General features: G+C 47.3%; 1 protein-coding gene across 1 annotated transcript in view; it reads right to left on the reverse strand.

The window, feature by feature from the left end:
* Positions 1-2241, reverse strand: part of RIMS4 (regulating synaptic membrane exocytosis 4) — a 90145-nt gene extending 87904 nt beyond the window's left edge. Inside the window, exon 1 of the mRNA XM_048819639.2 lies at positions 1470-2241. Coding sequence (XP_048675596.1) covers positions 1470-1566 — 97 coding nt within the window. The 5' untranslated portion in view covers positions 1567-2241. The remainder of the gene's footprint in view (positions 1-1469) is intronic.
* Between the last annotated feature and the right edge of the window lie 14254 nt (positions 2242-16495).

Here is a 16495-nt window from a genome sequence, read left to right on the forward strand (position 1 = left end):
TTCTTGCGGGCAGCTGCATTTCTTGGGATAAATTTACAAGACAGGTATTTGAGAGATGCAGCCAAGATGGCAGGTATTAAAATACTCATGTACCTCTTAAGTAACAATCTCTGCATTTGTTACACAAAAAAGGGATTAAAATATATTACAAGAAAGTGAGCTTATGCTTAAAGTGCAAATCATTACACATTTTCACAATAAATTGATAGGAATGAAGAGCATGCTTATATCCCACTCTCTATATAACCTCATTTTAATACATCCTTTTCCCACTCAGCTTTGTGTCTTCTACCATGCCATCCCGTATGCCTGGAATGCTCTCAAGGATCTTTCTCTCCTGTTCAATCCTACCTCTTGAATTTCTCTCACCTTCATGTGTCTCCCTGTTAATTACCCTTTCTCCTGAAGCATTCTGTCTTGTCTGTTTTACACTACGGAGTAGGGACTATATTTGCAAATCTGGATAAATCACTGCCTAAATTCTAAAAGAGCCGTTTAAATATTACCAGTTTAGTGTATTTAGTCTGAAGAGTTCATTGTTCACATTGAAAAGTACTTGGAGCTTGGACACAACGTACAGCAGAAAATGCCTTTTTTGTTTAAAGTACAGTCATCCACCATCCTCTCTGGAGGCAGCTGAGCATAAGAGAAGGATTAAGATTTGCACCATTCCTTTGTGAAGACATTAATTTGAGAGAGTGAGAGCATTTCCTTATACAAAAAATCTCTCTTTTTAATCCCCTCACCCTAATGCAGGTTCCTGACCCCATGTCTCACTATACACAAAAGGTGCTGGGCAGCCATTAGTGGATGGCTTAGGGAAGTCAATCAGTGGATGGGTCTCTGTCACACCCCAACCCCTCAACTGAGCCAGGCAGGGCTAGAGCCAACACATCACAATCCCACATTCTCCCGCTAAAAACCAGCAAATCTTCAAGCCCTTCCACCCCCATGGCCGGCAGAGTCACAGCCACCAGCTGCACTCACTCCTTTGTAGCGTCAGTGCTTAGCTCCAGGGTTGGTGGGAGACATTTATATCTCTCTATACACCCCCCATACAACATGCTAGAACCCTCCCCCCCCCCCCCCACACACACACACAATGTCCTGAGCTGCCTCACTATTTCTGCCAAGTCTATCGGGCCCTCCCCCATGAATTCATTCACTGACTACCTCACCCAGCCACCCTCATTCATGTGTTAGCTGCCTCCCCCGCTCTCCATTCACAGCCCCTCTGGACCCGGAGGCACTGGCCCTCTCTCTTCCCTGCCCTCCACTGATGCCCCTAGGGTCCCTTTGCCCCCATGCAGAATCTCCGGTACCTCTCTCCCCGGGGATGGTCCCCTCTGCCCCAGGCATGGTCCCCACCCCTCGGGCCAGCTCTCCCCCATACGCATTACACCCCCCGCCTGCCCCACAGACACCCTTCCAGCGCCCCGGGCTCCCCGCCCCACGGCCGGCCCCCTTACCCGCGTCCTCCTCGTCGAAGCTGTTCATGCAGGGGAAGTAGATGGCCAGGGCCTCGAAGGAGGCGGACAGGCTGAGGCGGCTCTGCGAGCGCTCCATGAAGAGCCCCGGGCCGGGGGCGCTGCCGGGGGCCTCGGCCGCCGCCTGCGGCTTGGGCAGCTTCGACGCCCCATTCTTCACTCGGAGCACGGCCCGCGGCGTCTTGGCTACTGCGGGGGCCCCGGGAGGCGAGACGGGGGCTGCGGCGGGCAGGTGGGAGGCGGAGGGGCTCAGCCCCGCCCGCGGGAGGCTGCTGGACTCCCCGTGGGATCTGGGAGGAGGGCGCTGCTCGCTGCTCCGGGGACGGGCGGAGAGCGATGGGCAGGCACCTGCCGCCGGGGCCCCTGGGCGCGATGCAGGCTCCGAGGCGGCTGCCCCGGCCGGTGCCCCTGGGCGCGATGCAGGCTCCGAGGCGGCTGCCCCGGCCGGTGCCCCTGGGCGCGATGCAGGCTCCGAGGCGGCTGGCGCTGGCGGACCGCAGGCAGCGGTTAGCTGGAGCAGGAGGCAGCGATGGAGGCGGCGGCGGCGGTCCTTGGGAAAGGCGGCGGGAGGCTGGAAGGAGACACTGGCGGCGGCTGCTCAGCGTCTGCTCGCCGCCTTCCTATGGCTCGCCCTTCCCCGGCGGGCGCGGCTGGCCAGATGTGTCCCCTGGCGGGCTGCGCTCTCCTCGCCTGCTCCCGACGCCCCAGTCCTTCATTCAGCGGCGCGCCTGGGCGGGGGCTGCCATGAAGTCATCCCGGGAAGGCAGCAGCTCCAATCAAAGCCGACGGAGCGCAGGGGCGGGGCCGCTGCCTGCGCGAAAGGGGGTCGGGCTGCTAGTCCCCCCAGGGCTGCGCCCGAGCACGGCTCCTCCCCGCACACCTGCCCCTGGAGCGCTCCCCTGGGCAGCGCCCGGGCCCTGCCACTGCGTCCTGCCAGGCGGAGCGGATGGGCAAAGCCAGCCCCTGCTCCTCGCTGGGCCAGCGCAGCCCCGCCGTGCCTGGTGCCGTGGAGCAGGGAGCGCTGGGGACTGCTGGAGATCCTCGAGGGCCTGCATTAGGGGCTGGGGGCTAAAGCCACTCGACACAAGAAGGGCGAGCGTTTGGGGACCAGCCCACAGGGAGGGGGAGCGGTGGGGCAGCTGCTTCCCCATGCACTACAGGGGAAGGGGAGAGGGAGAGTGCGCTCTGGTTTCAGCAAAGGATGGGGTCTCACCCCCCCCTTCCTGTTAACCCTTGGGCATAGGTGCTGGAACAAGGGGTGCTGCCGCACCTCCTGGCTTGAAGTGATTTCCATCTATAGGGGGTTTACAGTTTGGGTCGATAGCTCTCAGCACCCCCACTATCCAAATTGTGTTGCTGATGGGTCTGGATGATTAACCTCTATAACTGTGCCGGTCTTCCCCCCCCCTTCACCCCGCCGCTGCCTCCGTTTCTCCCTCCCTCCCCATTGTTCACAGCTCAAGCCTGAGGCTTGTGCTGTTTCAGGACTTCCTGAGGCCAGGGTTGGATTTAAGGATTTCAGTGGGAAAATACATTGGGGGCACCTTTCATGAAACCCAGGTGGACCGTCCCACATTGGTGAGAGCCGGGTAGCTGGAAATCAGGAGCAGCAGAGGCTGAGAAGAAGGCTTAATGGGAGCAGGAGATGAGCTTGGGGAGATAACGGTGCAAGATTTCCTTTCCCTTGTTGGCCAGAACGTAGTGGGTGGGTATGAATCGCCCTACACAGTATTCTGGATATTAGCCTCTCTCTAATCAACAGAACAGCATTAATTCAACCCCCTCCTACAGTTTTTCTTTCACTCCTTTCCTTTCCTCCATGTTTTTTCTTTCAGTCTCACCCTCCCACCCTTTCCCTGGGGTGGGCTTTATTCCCCTTTTCAGTTTCTCCTTCTTCCTTCTCTCATGTCCCACTCTGCTGTACTCCCGGGGTGTGCCCTCTTCACACCCAGTGCCAGCCATGCTCTCTCACTTATAAGTAAGGCTAAAATTTTGTCATGGTTACTTTTAGTAAAAGTCACAGACAGGTCACGGGCAATAAATAAAAAGTCACGGAAGCTGTGACCTGTCTATGACTTTTGCTGCTACGGCTCCATGGTTTCCCCCACCACCGTGGTGGCTGGGAGCTGTGGGGTTCCCCTCTGCCCGTGGCAGCTGGGAGCGGCAGGGTGACCATATTTCCCAAAGAGAAACAGGGACACCCCTTTTCCCCACACAAGGCTGTCGCCCGTCACTGGAACACTGAGGGCTCCCTCAAGAGTCTGTCACCTTTCGCTGGAAACTTGCAGGGGGCGGGGGCTGTCACCTGTTGCTGCTGTCCCGGGAACCCTGCCAAGGCCCCACTGGCCATAAGCGCCGACTTCCTGATTTCTTGGGGGTGCTCGACCCCTGCCCGTCCCCTCAAAGCCCCACCTCTTCCCCCAAGGCCCTGTCCCACCTTGACTCTTTCTGCCCCCATTCCGCCCCCTCCCCCAAGGGCACCCCATAGACAACTGGTGCCTCCCCATACTGAGGTGGGTAGGATCTAAAGGGGAGGTCCTATGACTGGGCACATGTCATTGTTGTTCCCCACCGGGAACACCCCCCATGCCCAGCCCGGGGCCACATTACTGCGGGGGGGGCACTCTATCCTCCCTCTGCACCTGCCTCCCCCCCCCGGCACATTCCTGGCAGGAGGGAGCTCGGGTGGGAAGTGGGAGGGAGCTGCTGCTAATGTGGACCCCTCCCAGTCACTACTCTGCAGCCCAGCAGCTGCCTGAGAGAGCCTGGCTGGGGAGGCGACTTCCGCTCCCTGCCCAGGCTTGGCTGCTGGGGACCGTGGCTGAGCAAGCTGGAAACATTCCAGGGGGAGGGGGGCTCTGGCTCACTTGCCCCTGGTCCCTGTGTGAGTTTGTTCTTACTCCCCACCTCCACCAGCCAGGGGAGAAGGGGTAACTGGGAACTTGCAAGCAGGGAAGGGGGGAAGGAGAGAGGAGAGGATGGCACAGAGCAGGGCTGCCTGGGCCAACATCACATCAGTCTACAGGAGCACCCCAATCTTTGTTTACATTAGTGGTTTGGTCCTATTAAGCATGATATTGTCTATTATCCTTTATCTCTGCCCCTCCCTCACCCTCTATCTTTCCCTCTCTTGGAAGATCCCACTGCCACCCCCAGCACATAGCATCATCGGACTGGAAGGGACCTCGAGAGATCGTCCAGTTCAGTGGTCCCCAACCTTTCTGTGGGAATAGCATATTCCCATTCCCAGAAGACTGTGGCGGGTGCCAGACACCCCGCTGCCGAAATGCCATGAAAAGTGGCAGCGGCAAGAAGCGTTGCCGCCAAAATGCTGCCGAGAAATGGCAATGCTTCTCGGCGGCATTTCGGCAGGCGGCTCTATGGCAGCCGCGCTCGGCGGTGGAATTTCGACAGCGCGGTGTCCTGCGGGTGCACACAACTGCCTTGGTGGGTGCCATTGCGCCCACGGGCACCGCGTCGGGGACCCCTGGTCTAGTTCAGTCCCCTGCACTCAGGGCAGGACTAAGTATTATGTAGACGATGTTATATTATCCCTGACAGGTGTTTGTCTAACTGTCTCTTAAAAATCTCCAATGATGGAGATTCCACAGCCTCCCTAGGCAATTTATTCCAGTGCTTAACCACCCTGACAGTTACAAAGCTTTTCCTAATGTCCAACCTAAACCACCCTTCCTGCAATGTAAGCCCATTGTTCTTGTCCTATGCTTAGAGGTTAAGGAGAACATTTTTTCTCTGTCCTCTTTGTAGCAACCTTTTATGCATCTGAAAATTGTTACGTCCCCTCTCAGTCTTCTCTTCTCCAGATTAAACAAACCCAATTTTTTCAATCTTCCCTCATAGGTCATGTTTTCTAGACCTTTCATCATTTTTGTTGCTCTTCTCTGGACTTTCTCCAGTTTGTCCACATCTTTCCTGAAATGTGGCACCCAGAACTGGACACAATACTCCAGCTGAGGCCGAATCAGCATGGAATAGAGCCGAAGAATGACTTTTCATGTCTTACTTACAACACTCCTGCTAATATATCCCAGAATGATATTCGTTTTTGGGTTATTTTGCGCAATACTGTTAACTCATATTTAGAGTCCGCTCCCAGATCCCTTTCCTCAGTTCTTCTTCCTAGGTAGCCATTTCCCATTTTGTATATGTGCAACTGATTATTCCTTCCTAAGTGGAGTATATCTAGCAGCCTCTCTTTTAGGTATGAGTCTACTGCTTATTTTAGATGTGGGCCCTCAGAGCTGGAAAAGAGATTGAGTTTTCCCCCACACTATATTTTATAGTTAAGAGATTATCCCTTCCAGCCCTATAGAATTTATAAATTGGTGAAACCAATTGTATTGTAGAGAAATTATTCTAAAAGTAATTCTCAGGAAAGAAATTCTCTCGAGTTCTTGAACCACACTGTAGTAGTCTAATCGAGAATTAAATCCCAGCTATAAATTCTGTAATATGGGTCTAAAACTTTCTAGACCTCTATAGGACTTTTCCAAAAAGAGTAGGTTTGAGATAGGGCCCTTTATGTGCATCAGATCTGTGAAGTATTACCATTTTTCCCTAGCTGGCCAGTAAATGTTTATAGATGTCTTAAACAGAGCTCCTGTCTGTATTACACCTTTATAAGACACTATAGCCACCAAAGTGTTATGGGAAGTTATGACACTAATATTGTTCCAGTTATTTAGTTTACAGTGGCTGGAATTGTCTAGATACTCACTATATGCAGTGTGGATAATCATTTAATGGGACTTGTTCTATCCACCTTATAGTCTTAGAAAAACATCTGGATCCCATGTTTCATAATAAGTGTCAGTGAAAAGCAAATGTTCCATATCTCGGAATACAGGGAAACCCTTCAGAAAAATAGCCACCATGCCTACAGCACTGAATGCTCTTGATCAAACAATTTAGTAAAACTACAAATGGTTAAGGATGCCTTCCCAGAGCAGCTACAGCATTTGTTTCTTCACTGTGCATTTTATTGGCTGCATTAAGTACAGTAGCAAAGGCTACAAGGTAAGAACTAAATATATTATTAAAGCTAATGATAAAATTATATAATACGCAGGTTGAGAAAAGAGTGTCTGTACATCTGGGTATAGTGCTTAGATTATCCACAAATACAAAGTTTGTTTTTAAAGTCATAAGAGACATATAGTACATAATTAGCAATAACCCAAATGTAGGTGAATACATTTAAGAATACAGTTTAGATATTAGCATCCAAGTATTCGGCTACATCACTCATGAAAAGTTCATACAGAGAGTTGGTTGTGGAAAGCAAATATAGCAATGATTGAAGATTGTCCCTCAGTAACTGAGAATTTAGGATAGGTTGTCCATTTAGAAAATACAATCCATGAGGGAAGTAGTTCAGTTACTTTCCCCACTGTACTTCTCATTGGCACTCCAGCTCATCCCTCCTGGTATTGTCAATGTCTGATGATGTGTTCTATGTCCCTTGACCATCTGATGGCATCCAACACCATGAGTTGCGGCATCAGCTGAATTTAGGATTGACCAATTCCACATTCCCACATTCACTCATTACTGGGGTCCCAGGGGCCCAAGGCTCCAATGATCAGTGCATGTGTCTGAACCTGGTAACCCTTAGCTCTCAAGGTCTTGGCCAGACAGGCGTATTTCTCCACCTTTCGAGCTCAGGCATCGCAGAAGACTGGGGTCCTGTTCTCAAATGGCACTGTGATGTCTACCATGATGATCTTCTTCCAGTCTTCATTGGTGAGGGCGATGTCTGGTCACAGTTGGCCGGGATGGCAGAGATCACAGCAACCTTCCCCACAGGTGGCGGCATGGCTCTGGCCAGGCGACTCAAAAAGATTTTGTTGACCAAAGAGAACACTGAGACCCCCTCGCTCTCAGTACAGTGTTTCGAACATCAAGACAAAGAACGCCATTCATACCTCCTGCAGACAGCAACAGACCAATCCACATCTCCTTCCATTCCACAAACTTCCATGTTTGTTACAAATTATCTGCAGTTAGTCATCAAAAGGGTGATCTCAACCTTCTTAAAGGAGTCTGCACCAAACTAACATGGATAGCACTTACTTCCCTGCATAAAAATATACCTGCTGCCACCATTCATCACCAGAAATGTGGTTTCTTGCCCCGTATGCCTGAGTCTTTTCAGGCATTGAAATTACTGTTTTAAGGTCCCATGGTTCCAGGCAGAAAGCATACACAATCAAATGATTTCCCCTAATCACTGATAGGAGAGTAAAAATAGACTTGAAAGATGCTCTTTTCCCTTAGCTCTTTTTCACAAGCAAGCAGAGGACTCCCTTCATCTGGAACAATGCAGTGGAACCATGGAAGTGCTCCTACTGAAATAGGGGCACCCTCCATCCAACAATTCACAAAGAAGATACGAGGGCTCTGCATCTTGCTCTAACTTCTAGCTCAAGCCAGTTTTGTGGTGGTGGAATTGCATTGCATAATACACCAAACATTATACATTAGCAAAACACCAATTTAACCATAAATTCCTTTATTCCTAAATCCAAAGGCCAAATGGTATTTATACAATTGCTCTAAACATGCATAAAAAGACTAATAAGCAATTTACTACATCCAAACATAAGAACACCCATACCGGGTCAGGTCAATGGTCCATCTAGCCCAGTATCCTGTCATCCAATGGTGGCCAATGCCAGATGCTTCAGAGGGAATAAACACAACAGGTCATCATCCAGTGATCCATCCAGTAGCCCATTCCCAGCTTCTGGCAAAAAGAGGCTAGGGACACCATTCCTGCCCAACCTGGCTAATAGCATTGGTGAACCTATCCTCCATGAGTAACCAAATACTTATAAGCATTTGATCAAGATACTTACAAATGTGCTAAACTCTCAGAAGTGCTTAGACCATATTGGTTGACTCCAACGTGGGCAGGCAGGCATTAGCAATGAACCCTTTAACAAACAAGTGATGTCATTGCCAATTACTGACTTCAGCTAAAAACTAGTTTGAGACAGTTCACCCTTATTTCTAGTCTTCATTTGGATAAGACATACAGCCTCCTTCTTCCTCAAGGTCTTTCCTTTCTTGTTTCTTCCCCTCTCCCCCACCCTTACCAGCAGAATACTGGGAAGGTTTGGGCTTGTTTCTTTTAAGATCATTTTTCTTTGTCTTGTTAGTGCAGCTCTGTATTTATTAATTACTTTTGAAACTACATTCTTCCCCCACTACAAGTAATTTACTTACTTTTCTTATGGCTTCTTTACTTGCTGATTGGGGCCTTCTTTACAACACATATACATATCCTTAACCGAACTTAAGCTAACTTTAATTCTTTAATTTTATTTTCATCCTACATATGGCATCTGCTTTGACAGACTTGGATTGGAATTTGGGGTGCTACATAAACAGTGGAGAGAGTTTTAGACCATTTCCCAAAGGCTACTTTCCTGGGTTTATCTTCTGGCAAACCTCCTCCAGAATTACTGGCTCTAGATCAAAAGTGCCAGCTGTCCCTTGGAGCTAAACATTGCTCACTCAGGAAGCTCAAAAGCAGCGTAGGCACAATGGCATCATTTACTCCCATTTACGTGAAAGCCCATAATATGGAGAAATCCTTTCTGGTTGACTAAACCTCAGATGGAAAAGGAGATGGAGGCACATCCTCTGCTATTAACTTGGTCCACTAGTACTAGACAGTCTTCTCTGGTGGCACAAAGAAAAATATCACCAGCATATTCATTCCATCCACACTCTGCGGTAACCAACTGCCATCACAATTAAACTGCATGCTTGTCCTTGCGACTGCAAATGCAGTTCAGAGCCTAGGGTGTTCTTGGAAAAAATACATGCAGATAAGTCCTCTGCTACAACTAAGTGTGGCAGAATTAGTCCCTGCAGCATTTCCTCCTCTGAAATGCTCAAGACAAACTACAAAACTTCAGAGGGCACCTGAACAGGGTGTCTTGTGGTCAATCATTCATGTACATTTCTGCTCTAGATACCATTAGGTGTCTGGGGCTGGGATGTAACCAAAGAACTGATGCTTGTAGATACTGTATTTGTTTACAGATGCAGTAAGCAACATAAATATTACTACGTGTTATATTGATACCTCTGACTGTCTAAAACAGCCAACAAAATTGAAGGCCTTATCCTGCCTCCATTGAAGTTCCACTGAGGATAATTGGCTTGCAGTGGCGTGTGGCCTGCAGAACCTTTATTACTGGTGATGCACAAGAAGGAAAGAGGCTGACTTGATTGTCAGATCCCAGGCTGAGTTTTCAGGGCTAGCAGCTAGAAGAGAGACTTTTTTACTTGAAATACTGAAAATAAGTTGAGCTGGAGTCACTGCATGGCAATAAAACATGGAACCTCATGATGGCACTTTCACAGACACTTTTCACAGCAATTTAAATTCCATTTTCAAAGACAGTACAGCAGAAAGAGCAGAATGAACTTATTGGGGATAGTGATGAAGCCAGGTACTGAGTTCTGGATGGAAGAAGAACTATGAGGAACACGTTACCATATTTTTAACAAGGCATTGCAACAGTACCAAGAAAGACCTTAGCAGCAGCAATAGTGAGAAATCCCTGTACACTGAAGCTGTTAGACAGTTCCTGTCTACAGTCTTGGCAACAGATTCAATGCAATAAGCAAGAGACATCTATGAGTCAAAAACTACTTCCAGGTTCTAATGCACAGAAGCTGCCTAAAAATGATGGGAGCCAATTTCTATTTATTTAAAGCTTACATTTAACATGTTAGAATAAGGAATGAGTTTATGCCCTGGCTAATGGTTTGGTCATCTAGACTAGAGTACTGTAAACCCTCGGAGGTTTCCTTTTTACTACTATCTAATCTAGAGAGAGTGTTACCTACTGGATAGTGAACTAGACTGGCATTCAGAAGATCTGGCTTCTATTTACAGCTCTCCCACTGACTTGCTGGGGGACCTTGATTTTCCCATTCTCTGCCTCAGTTTTCCGATCTGTAAAATGGGGATAATGCTACTTCCCTCCTTTGTAAAGTGCTTTGAGATCCATCAGTGACCTGATCTGTGACAGCTAGGTGGTATTATTTCCCAAAACATAGCATCTAAATAATCTTCCTCTCATGCTGCTTCAGATATGTTCCCTTCCCATACTTGCCTATTCCCTTCACAGGCTTCCTCTCCCTTTTCAGATCAAATCCAAGCTCCTTGTCCTCACATTAAGGCTCCGTACAGCTTCTCAGCCCTTGTTGCCTCCAAAGTCCCCTCTTGGGCTCTTTACCCTACCTGCTTTTTTCTCCTTACTGCTTCCCCTTTCCCATTGTCAACTTCATGTCCCCTATGCTTGGAATAGTGGCTTTCTGCCTGTGCACGGTGCAGTCTCCATTGACACTTTTCTCCTTTAGCTCCACTTCTTCTTTCCTTACAGCCTTCCACTGACCAAGCCAGCTGTCTGCTCTCCCACTCATGCCTTATCTTTAGAATTGTTTGTATGCTATCTGCCCATTTCTGAAGGTTTGCTCCTCAAGGCAGGGCCCTGCCTAAGCTGTGCTTTGTGGAGCACGACATCCACCAGCAGCATGCTGTTGTGAGGGTTACATGGAATCCTGTTCAGCATTAGACAAGTCAGATAGGTCCAGCTCAAAATAAATAAATTCTTTAAAAAAAAAAAAAAGTCTATCTAATGTGAGGCAAAGTTGCATCAGTGGCATGTGAAAAGGACAGAAAGATCAGATAGTGCCCCAATGATAATGCCCCAATGCAGATGCCTTGAGGAGATCTAGGCTATGGGCTATGTGTGCAAGGAAAATAAAGATTCACAATGGAACCAAATGTTTATAATATATTCAGATGTTTCCTTCTCCATCAGCCTGGTTAGATAAAAAGGCCAGTGCTGCAACATACAGTGTCTGAGGACAGGGCAAGGAGGAAGAATCGTGTAGTCTGTTGTATGACTAGTTGTAGATAAACTGGGCACAGTTGAGAGAGAGAAGATAAACACTGAGATTTAGCACATCCAAGTCACTAAGAACCTTAACTAAGGCTGCTTTAGTGAAATTGGCTAATCTATTGATTCCTCAACAAAAGCAGTCTCTGACTAGCTGAATATGGTAAGCACTGGCTGGATTTTTCCTGCTGGCTTCTTCTCTTTCCAGTAATTATGTAGCTTGTATTTTTACCTTGAGTCTTAGATCTCTGGAACAGCCTAGGAGATGATCTTTATATGCAAGGGTAAGAGAATTTGCTACTTTCCTCTCCCCTAGGGTTCTGTGTACTGCTGTTTGTAAATAAACAATCATTGTTTTGTGTTTGTTGTTCTTTCTTCCTTGTCCTCCCACCACTTCCTCAAAAAAGAATCCACATGTTAATTAATTCGGGCGCTCAAACGCAGTTGTGAGGCAACTCCTCCCAGTAGGGTAGTAAAGAAATGCCACAATGAATTTGCCCAGAGTAAATATAGCAACATGAATGACAAATAGCTTCCAGTGCTCTACAGTCTGGTCATACTGCTTCACCGCGCCCCCAGGAAAGGCTGACATAAGGCCATCATCACTGCATACTCAAAACCAGTGCCATTCAAGCCACACAACGCTCTCCAGGACCCCAGATGCAGCTGTGGCTGATTCTACATGTTTCTCATGAGGTTGCATCAATACCTGAGATGATACTGAGTTGCAGTGACACAAAAGATCATGTTGCAAACCTCTAGCTAAAAATGTAACTTTCCCTGTATTAGTGTAGTTTAATGAACATGTATATAGCCGCAGACATTAGCATTTATTCATTATTTGTATTACAGTTGTACCTAGAAGCCCAACCAAGATTGAAGTCCCAGTGTGCTAGGCTCTGTACAGACCCCTTGTGACCTGCCCCAAAGAGCTGGCAGTATAAATAGACAAGACAGACAAAGAGCAGAAGAAAGGAAGTTGTTATCTCCATTATACAAATGGAGAGCTTGTGGCACAGAGCGTTTAAATGAGTTGCCCAAGTGTCACAAACTTTGTGGGTGACAGAGCAAGGAACTGAATGCAGGTATGCCGAGAGCCTTACCCACAAGACCAACCCTGCTCTTGTTCATGATTCTTTATTAACATCAGCGCTTACAATCTAAATGAAATTGTACTGTCCATAGGAAATTCTACATCATTTTGAAAGCAGCCAGACTGGCCTTCACATGACCTTTGTTAGAGTAGTATTTAGTTTATTAATGTCCAGGCAGATGTGCGCACTGTTCCCTAGCCTTGCTGCTGTGTCTCAAACAGCCTTGCCAACTAGGCCAGCAGAATTCCATGCTATGTGGTATCCTCTTGTTCAAAATACACATTCCACCTTGAAGCAATGGCTGCAGCTTTCACCATTTGCTAGTCTTCTGTCCTTCTATCTTAATATCCAGTTGTGACTTGGGTTCACACATCTCTCTCCTTTAGCTGTCAAGAACAAGTCCACAAAGTCGCTAAGCTACTAGCTAAAGAGAGACGAAGCTGGGTATGTCAGTAATGAGACATTGGCCTGCCAGCCTCAGGTTGCTTGTTTTTTCCTCATTGTTTCCTTTTCTTCTCACATTTGTCTAGTCAATCTTTTCCCAAAGGGTAAGAGCATGTTAAACTCCACTCCCGCTGCCTCACAGTTCGCTCTATTATCCCAGTTGGCAACTATAAATATGGGCACGATCATCTATTTCAGGGGCTCCCAGACTTTGAGAGGGACTGTGCCATTTCACCAAACTATGGCTATGCTGTTCCACTCTGCACTGTCCAACCTGATCTGTGATTTAGTCAGCAGAGATGGGTGAATAAACATTATTTAAATCAGGATTAAATTCCTTCCCTCAGACCCCACATGATCTACTGAAACATGGACTAGATCCCAGCCTGTTTGGGATCCAGGTAATTTTATTTTGGTGACTTTTCCCCATTGAAATGTACCAACTCAGCACCCAGTCTAGGGGAGGGGAAAATGCCTTCAGATAGAAAATGCTGTTACTACCAAGAGCAGGTGTTTGCACATCCACTTTACTGAAATATCACAGGAACAGCATGTCCTCGGGGCCTGTGATATTCTGCAGCACTGCAGGCTGGGAAATCACGGTGGAACCAGGCAGAGAGGGGAAGAGAAGCTGGAGGAAGATGAGGCAGAGGGTAGGTATGGGATGGGACAGGGTGCCAGACAGGAAAAATAACAAGGTTGGAAGAATGCTGAGCTGGCTGAGTGACTAAGGGAAGGCAGTATTAACTGGAGAACAAGGGCTTGGAAGAAAGGAGGGGAATTGGCCAGGATTAGGCACAAGAGTGCTGGAGAAATGGGGGAGAACCACAGATTTGGAGCAAGCAGACAGAAAGGTGCAGTGCATAGACCTGAATGGTTTACATGGCTCTACCCAGCTCCAAATGTTACATCCATACAGAGAAAGAGAAATCTGGACGTCAGAGCCACAAGTGATCATGTGGCTTGTGTTTAAGTAACAGATTTTGCACCCACAAATAAAGTTCATGATTGCAAATCAGGCAGTTAAACATCTATCCTGCTTGTGGGTGAAAATTTATAGGTTGTTTTTGGAAGTTTGTCCCATAAAGTCTTAGTTTAAAAAAAACTGCAGACGTTTTGCGCAATATATTGGGTGTGTGGAGTGAGCAGCATGTGGTTGAATGTGAGCATAGGATTATGCAGACAAACTGCTTCCTTCATTCATACCCACTCATGCCACAGGCATTGTCACAGACGGAGGCGATGCTGGAAGTGACAGGTGGAATTTAATGCATCTGAATTTTAATCAGTCATTTTGGCAAAACACAATAACACTTCAGCTGGTGGGTAATTCAGACTCAGTTCCACAAATACAGACTCATCCACTACAGCTGTAATTTCCCCACCTCTTACCCTACTATATAGAAATATATGAGTGATAGCCAGCAAAGCAACGATGGCTTGAAATTAGCTTGGCTCATTATTATGCTGCCAAATTACTAAGTGATTCTGTGGCATTCTGCCCAGGTCATGCCTAGAAATATTTAAATTTAATCTTATCCTGGACTTTACAAGAAAAGATAGTGAGTGAACCTGATTCTCTGAGGGTTTTATAATATAGTTTTATCATTAAAAGTCAATGCCAAGAATATCAAATTAAATATTCTATGGGGATGGGCTCTTATGATGTCAGCTGTGTTGGCCCTAAAGAATTCAGAAGGTAGGTTTTTTGAACATTCCAACATCCTCTCTTCTTGAGTTTCAAAATTTGGATCCAGATGTTGGACTTCCATAATTCAGGTGTCTTTGTACAACTGACTCAATTTTGGCTGAGAGTGGGGTTTCAATGCCTGACCTTCAGCACTGAAAGCATTAGCTCTGACCTCTTGCATTAAAGGAGTAAATCCACACACCTGGACCTGGTGGCAGATCCATTAACTTCTGTGTATCAGCTACTGAAGTGATCTGTGTCACACATTGACCAGGGGGTTAATTTGGGTCTGGCTGTTTGGTTTGGGCTCACTTTTAATTAATTTGTATGCACAAAATTCTGCTCTCAGCTGCACATCTCATCTCAGTTTCTGCTCCCTTGGTATGTGTAGAGCTCCAGGAGTTTGAGGTGTTATAGCAGGATGTACATTTCTTCCAGGCTGAGGTTCATTCACTGAGCAAGTTCTCAACCTGTGAGGCTTTTTTAAAATGAGGCTGCTGAGTTCACAATAACAGCAGGACAGAAATAAACCTACATAGGAATTTATGGGTTTTGGTGCTTGTAAAAGTTGCAGTAAATTGATTTGCTCTGGGTTGGGATGGTCATCAGCAGGTTAACACAATAACAGATGATTCACTATGGCACCTAGAGCAGAATCTCTGCCTGGAAGAAGTCATCACTGCAAATGGGAATAGTCAGTGCAGAACAAGCTTCCTTCCCATTCATGTATTTGTGATGAGGCTGGACCCTACAGAACAGCTCAGAGGAAGAGGTTAGCTATTGCTAATAATTCTATGGGGAAGGCACTCAGATACTGTGGTGATGGGCAGTAGGATAAACCCTCAGATAGAATAATAAATGGCAGAAATGTTGCCTTCATCTCACAACAGGCCAGCAGAAGTTTGGTAATGTTTGTCTCAAGGCATCTTATAGGATGCCCCATTTCCCCCACTACCCCATAGGTCCAGTTTTGACCAATGCATCCTTCCTACTGAGGAGAGCTTGTCAGCACCCTCTCCCTGACCATGAGTTGGCAAGAAGAGATGTGTCACTCTTAACCAAAGTGCTCCCTGCTGATCAGGGCCCACAGCACCCAGTTCTGAATTCCCTCAGAGAGGAGGGAAAACAGACAGTAGGGAAAACCCATATGGGGAAGTGGGGATGCAAGTCTGGTTCAAAGAACTCTGCTGTATTGAAACTCTGACACTCCAGAGCAGAGAAGGGTCTTGAACTAATGCAAAATGAAGATGAGCGGTCAAGGGTTATATCCTTAGGAAAAGATAACACAGCTTCATTCAAGCGAAGATAGGCTAGACTGGGCTGGGCGAATGAGATTCTGCTAGCGGCGATAAAGATGAAGGCCCCGGAGAATGCAGCCACTAGCCTACGGGAATTTTTAGAACGTGCCAATAAAGTAGTGGACAAAGGAGAACCAGCTGACGTAATTTACATGGACTTCCAAAAGCTGCACAAGAGGCTTCCAAAGAAGTCATGCGGTGAGAGGTAAAGTATTGTCATAACCCAAAACTGGCTCGGAGACAGAAAGCAGAATGGGAATGAGATGGGTAATTTTCATCACAACAAAAGGTTGCCTCCAGGTTCTGTACTAGGCCTCAAGTTGCTTTTGACCTTTATTGATGATCTGGAGAAAAGGGGTTAATAAATCTGACCCTGTGTCCCTCACCCACAGTTTGTAGGTGCTGCTGTGTGAGGCGCCACCCTGCACTTAGTCACCTGCTGTGAGAAGGGTCCTTACAGCTAGCATCCCTCTGAACAGGTGCCACAGACATGAAGCTGTGTCTTTCAGACACCTACAGAAAGTGCATGATCTAAAGA

Source organism: Caretta caretta, chromosome 13, assembly GCF_965140235.1.
Source record: "Caretta caretta isolate rCarCar2 chromosome 13, rCarCar1.hap1, whole genome shotgun sequence".
Lineage (NCBI taxonomy): Eukaryota > Metazoa > Chordata > Testudines > Cheloniidae > Caretta > Caretta caretta.